The sequence below is a fragment of the Leguminivora glycinivorella genome, chromosome 7 (genome assembly GCF_023078275.1).
Source record: "Leguminivora glycinivorella isolate SPB_JAAS2020 chromosome 7, LegGlyc_1.1, whole genome shotgun sequence".
NCBI classification, from domain to species: Eukaryota; Metazoa; Arthropoda; class Insecta; order Lepidoptera; family Tortricidae; genus Leguminivora; species Leguminivora glycinivorella.
Genome location: NC_062977.1, coordinates 23,210,629 through 23,216,635, shown reverse-complemented (window position 1 = coordinate 23,216,635; position 6,007 = coordinate 23,210,629). Strand labels below are relative to the sequence as shown.

The 6,007-nt window shown below is 35.5% G+C and overlaps 1 protein-coding gene across 1 annotated transcript; it reads left to right on the top strand.

Moving 5' to 3' along the window:
- The first annotated feature begins 443 nt into the window (after positions 1–443).
- On the top strand, positions 444–2,660 carry LOC125227735. Its single transcript, XM_048132043.1, has 3 exons — positions 444–629; positions 1,017–1,263; positions 1,444–2,660. The coding sequence occupies exons 1-3, from the start codon at positions 581–583 to the stop codon at positions 2,540–2,542; spliced, it is 1,395 nt and encodes a 464-aa protein (XP_047988000.1). The 5' UTR covers positions 444–580; the 3' UTR covers positions 2,543–2,660.
- The last annotated feature ends 3,347 nt before the right edge of the window (positions 2,661–6,007 follow it).

Sequence of the window (6,007 nt, the reverse complement as noted above, 5' to 3'; positions counted from 1 at the left end):
CAAAAGTGTAATTTTATTACCTTTTCTGATGTATATCCATGTATATGTTTGTAAAAAAAGTGTTTTTCTCAAGAGTAGTGCTTTTTTCTGTATTTTTTAGTCTGTTTTATACAAGAATCCGGATTATTTTTCCTTGGCTTAGGTTAAAATGAGGATTTGCTAATTACTTACATATCGACAGCAAATGTTTGTCAGTGTAATTAAAAGCCTATTTTATACACATTATAGCGTCAAACTTTTTATATACAACTTTCATACAAGAATAAGAAACAATCATTAAATTTGTATCTCCCGCCAATATCTCGCTGATCACCGTTCAGACCAACTTCAGACCCTCTGGCACTTGAGCATTTTCGCGCAAAATGGCGCCGCCACCTGACAGCTATTTGACGTATCCGTGCTGCCACCCGAAGGGTTATCCTATCATCAATCATGTCTGACAATCTGACATATGCGAGTCTGATTTTGGGTATGAGATTGTTGTTAATTTTGTCGAAATTTAGGGAAAAATCTAAATAAGACAGCAGAATTATTTATTTATTAAAATTCTCTGAATAGTTTGTCTAAAACTCTCTTAAGAATGCCAGAGACAAATGCAGAGAGTCGAGCCGGCGGCAGCGCTAATACAGGTTAGACTTCATAACTTAATAACATCTTGGAATGTAACTGATCTGTAAGATTAATTAATTGAGATACGGTTGTACTCACGTTATTATATCGCTATTGCTGCGACATGTTTCGGGCCAATCGGAGGCCCCTCTTCAGGCGTATAGGAGTTCACGCGACGGCTAGACTCCGCAAAGCCTCCGATTGGCCCGAAACATGTCGCAGCAATAGCGATATAATAACGTGAGTACAACCGTATCTCAATTAATTATTTGAATATGTCTCACGGAAGTTTAACGTGTATGATCTGTAAGAACTAAAAAATTGCAGTAGGGACTGCTTTGCGTTTGTTTTTGGAATTAATTTAAGTTTTCCCACGATGTACAGAATACCGCTTCTATCATTTACAGAAAAAGATGAACACGAGTCCGACTCTGAACCCGGCGGGTTCGCACTAAGCGTAGACTTAAGTGCCTACATGGGTTCCCAAGCTCGATGCCGCGTGTGGGTGCGCCGGCGAGCTCGTAAAGTGCGCTGGCTAGCGAGTCGGGTGCGGAAAGTGGCTAAGCTCAGAGGGCCATTGTTGCTGCTGGCAGGGGATCATTTGCTGCCGCCGAGCGAGCCAATTAAGGTGCTACGGCCTGACGACACAGTGCGGTTAGTATGTGCTAAATCCGATAACTTTAAAATTGTTTACTTAAAAGAAGTTAAGCATTAAGCATAACAACTAGCTTGTTAGGCTTGAAATAAAATAAAATCTTATCTGGAAGTATACACTAAGTAGCCAGCAACATATGGCCTTAATTAGATTATTACTCATTATATATTTTTTGTCAGGGTCACGCAAGTGGAACATGAATGGCAGCATGCATTCAGTATTGAAGACTCTGATGATGATGCATTAATGCCAATGCAACCTGTGACAATCATACAAAACAGAATAACACAAACCCACACCAAGCATAATGGCTATAATGAAACAAAACAAATAAAAGAAGCGACAAACATTTATGAAGAAGCTGCAGTTGTGCCTGACCCCTCACCAGTGCAACAGCTGTTAGTACAGAAGAAACCCACAACCCAACCGTTCAACAAGCAGGACAGCCTCAAGAAAACTACAAACCTAAGGGAAACCACAACAACAATTGAACAATCTTTAGCTGTGTCTCGTAAACGGAAGTTTACTGTAGGTGACACACTTTTCTTGCTAAAACGGGCCGAAGAAAGCAAAACACAAGCTCTACCAGAAATAGAACCAAAGCAAACAACTCCGTCACCTAAACCTATTGAAAATAATTTAGAATTTGGCCAAATGTCACAACCAAATTTTAACTCCGATGCATTAGATCAAGTCAAGCGAAGAGCGCTAGCATTATTAGAACAAGTGACAGATGATAAAGATACAGATGTTACTGATGCGCCGAAGAAGAAACGACGTCGCGTGCGCCGACGTCGACCTAAGCCTTCTCGAGAAGAATTCATTCAAGAACTTGATGAATCAGGAGCACAAAAGGCATCACAACTTAACGCAAAGCATGCAAACCTCACTAAGGAACAGGATATACAAAATGGATTGAAGCCATCTCTAAATAATCATGTGGATCTGACAAAAGAGCAAGATGATTATGAAGCTAAAGTTAAAATGATTAAAACCATTTCTATAAGCCCTGAAAAAAGTCAGGATTTGTCAAAGGATAATGATAGTGAATCTGATGATTCTGATTTAAATGAACCTGAAAAACAAACCGATTTAACCGCTCAGCCATTACATTCTGTTCAGGCTGTGGCGACTCCAACCATGTTGGTTACCCAATCTTCTCCAGCATGGGTAGTGGATTATGTAGATATGCCCCCGGAGAGTCAAATACCTGTGTTGGTCAGAGATGCAATGCCAAGACCACCGAGGGTAGTTCGCGCGCTTGGGAACACGCTGTGATAGTATAGGTTTAAGAGTTTATTTAAGTCTTAATGCAAATTATAAGTTTTCAATCAGTGTTATACTTAAGTGATGTGTCTATGTCTATGCCTAGTAAAGTAATGATTCATGAAAATTATTACTCTTTTATTTATTTTTTTACCTATAGCATTATTTCCAGTTGCATAAAAGAATAGGAATCTGGAATTGTATAGCTATATGTTGTTAAACACGTAAACTTTCTTGTGTTTGTATACATGTTAGTATATGTTAGGTAGTGTTGTACTAATTATCTCATCCTGACGATCTAGGATTGAAACTTGAAATTGCTGAACAAGACCTGACGTAAACATCCTGATTTGATTGTCTATTATAGTAGTAAAGATTCATCTTAGGTATCTTGTTGGGAGCCTTAGTACTAAGTTTATCATTTATCTATACAATTATGAACTCAATAGGAGACAACAAAATGAAAGGACTATTTATTAATTCATTAACTTTATTAAAGGCAAACTACACACAGTAGAAGTTAACACTAAAAATAAATAAGCACTGTAAAAAACACAACCTTCTTTGCTGACGGTACTCTTATTGCACAGATTTTATACCGCCACCACCATCCCATAGGTCTTACAGCTTAGCGACAAAGAGTACTTTGCTCAGATGCTAGAGAGCCCGCTGGGCGGGTTCTTGCTTATCATACAAGCGGGCGGTTATAAATAACGACCAATTTCTGACTTAGTGCGCCATTTTTTTTGTCTGGAGTACAAAAAAAAAAAAACTTAATTTCTACTCTTTTTTTTATGCCAGGCTGTAACCTGAGCTACAGTCACACGCGGCAGAAAGATTTTCTTACTTTTCCAGATCAATTTCGAGAAAAGAATCTAGTATGAGACATGTAATAGAGATTCATGTTACTTGAGAAATTAAGTATGTAGTAAAACTACACAAATGAGATGGTAACTTTGATTGGATGGTGGTAGCTCTGCACTCTGCAGATTTGTTATTATGATTGATTGATTTTTATTATTATGGTATCTGCCTGATGGAAAACAGTCATCACCACCCATGGACATAAGCTACAATGACAAAATTAAAATACCGTCAACAAAAACTTATAAATAAAAGAAATTACAAACTATTACTAAAATGTGTATATTTTATGTAGGTATGTAAATAATCAAATATAAATAATACCTCCCATAATTCATTACCAACTTGAAATATTATGCATTTCATTATATATGTTATACATTTCATAATATTCTGTTCTCAATCAAATCAAATTGATTGATTTAGAATGAACTTATCCAGTCGAAAATCATATTTCAATGGTTGAGCTGAGCTGAGATCTAATAATAAAAAGATTTTGTTCTATCTGTATCGTACTTGTAAAATATCTTGGTAACACTAGACTTTTTACTGGTGTTAAACCAAAAACCACTGCCAACTAAACCTGGGTATGTAGCCAAATGCACAAACGCTTACTATATTGTTATCATAGCTAGCTAACTATCTATCATTTTTCCATATTGGAACGACAGAGCCAGACTGCATTTGTCTGGCCACTAGTGTCAATGTTGTTATTTCGGCTAGTATCTGTTGTATTTCAAGTGGTATGGTCTTATTATTCACTTTTCACTGTTTTCAAATTTGAGCAGTCTGTATATGAACATGCATTTTTATGTGCCAAACGAGTCCACTTAAAACATGTGAATATGTCAGTAACGGTAAGCATATAAAACCTATTTAATCAGGGCTTTAAAAATTATTCTATTCCATATATATCAAGATTTGTAACTATAAGCTTCTATACAAAGGTCATGTTTTAACCTTTATACCAACCAGCGATCTGTAACCTCTTTAATAATTATATGTATCGGTTTCTTGATTACTTCTGACGAGTTGTGTCTTCGGATAACCACCATATGGTCCATAATCAATGGGTTGGCTTTGCACAGCCTGTATCTTTGGTTGTACTGATTGATATCTCTATAAAGATCGAAGAATCTCATATTGCGTTTGTTCTTGCGGAGATAATCATGTGTGATGGCCTGCCATTCTCTGCTTACTCTTTCAGCTCGTACTAAATCAGGAAACGGTATTTTCTCAAGAATTGCTCGGCAGCAAATGTCGATTCTGAGCACATCAAAAATTGTAGTAGTGCTTTCTTCTGAACCAGGATCTTCTATTGCTTCCATTTCACAATCTGGATGCTCCATTGACAATGTCAGTGCTTTATTGTTATTTATATGGTAATCTGGAATAAAATGCATTTACTTTATTTCTGGTAATTTATTATAAAAAATCTAACAGATTTTTTAGAATTATGTCATTTTTGTTTTACAATTTATATTTATGAAGTTTGTCCATTTTCAGTGCAATGTGTCGTACTTAGTTTATATAAGCGACAGGCAGAATGTGAAAATGTTATTTCAGATAGAAAATTAAATGGGTTAAATACATTATATTGCGCCTTGTTAAATTGTCATATAAAATCATATATGTACTGTACCTGATCCAAACACCTTAGATCTCAACTAAACCTAGTTATTACCTTCTTACGTGTGATCAATGATGCTATATGTTAAGACAAATGAAATAACACTAAAAACTGATATTAACTAAAGTTAAAAATAAAACATACCCAAACGTAATTCTTTTTTTATTTCAAATGAGTTTCCAGATTATTTTCAAAGTAGTTTTAATGAAAACCAACAGCTGTTTGCAGGCAGCAATTACCCGTTTAAGATTACAATAATGTTTCTGTAAAATTCGTATTGGTTTCGTTTGTGTAGTTTTTCTTTTTGGTTTGTGGCATTTATGCCATTTGTGGTATGGTATCGACTGACCTGACGGAAGCTGTCAATGTGACATTGACGATTGACTGTTTGTCTCTGGTTTGTCTGTTTCGTGTCTGTTTCCCTTTTCTAATCGATACTCGGAGGAGAATCGATACAATTTGATATCAAGAAAATCGATTAAAGTAAATAAAAAAAAGCAACAAGATAAAAATGGAGAATAGAAAAGTTATCCTATATAAAAGCTTTTTTGTGCCTTTAAGTAGTAACAAGCTGGGTGTATTATTATAGTATATCATTAAGATAAAATAAACCAATACTTTAAAATTTACTCGTTTTGGAACATACCTTAGTATTTTTTCAGAGACGTTTTAACGGCACTAGTCTACTGAATTCAAGCTTGTGTCGTAAGATCAACATTCAGCACTAAATATATTACCCAAACGGCGAATTAAAATGCCCTCATTTTCATTTCATTCTATACAACAATAAAATGAAACAATTTGTATGATGCAGAAATAGAATACTATAGAAATGATGATACTTGTTTTTGAAAACACGAGACCGCCAACCAACCGCCAACACTGTAGCATTTATACTGCATAAAAATGTCTTAAGTGATATGTCAGTCAATAGTGTCACTGTTTTGTTACAAAAATTACTTCAAAACAAAGTTTTCAGCACT

What these genes read in the sequence shown, in the direction of transcription:
- LOC125227735 (XM_048132043.1), top strand. Translation starts at nt 581, where the DNA reads ATGCCAGAGACAAATGCAGAGAGTCGAGCCGGCGGCAGCGCTAATACA. An exon ending in CGGCGGCAGCGCTAATACAG is followed by an intron (nt 630 to 1,016) that starts GTTAGACTTCAT and finishes TATCATTTACAG; the next exon opens with AAAAAGATGAACACGAGTCC. An exon ending in CGGCCTGACGACACAGTGCG is followed by an intron (nt 1,264 to 1,443) that starts GTTAGTATGTGC and finishes ATTTTTTGTCAG; the next exon opens with GGTCACGCAAGTGGAACATG.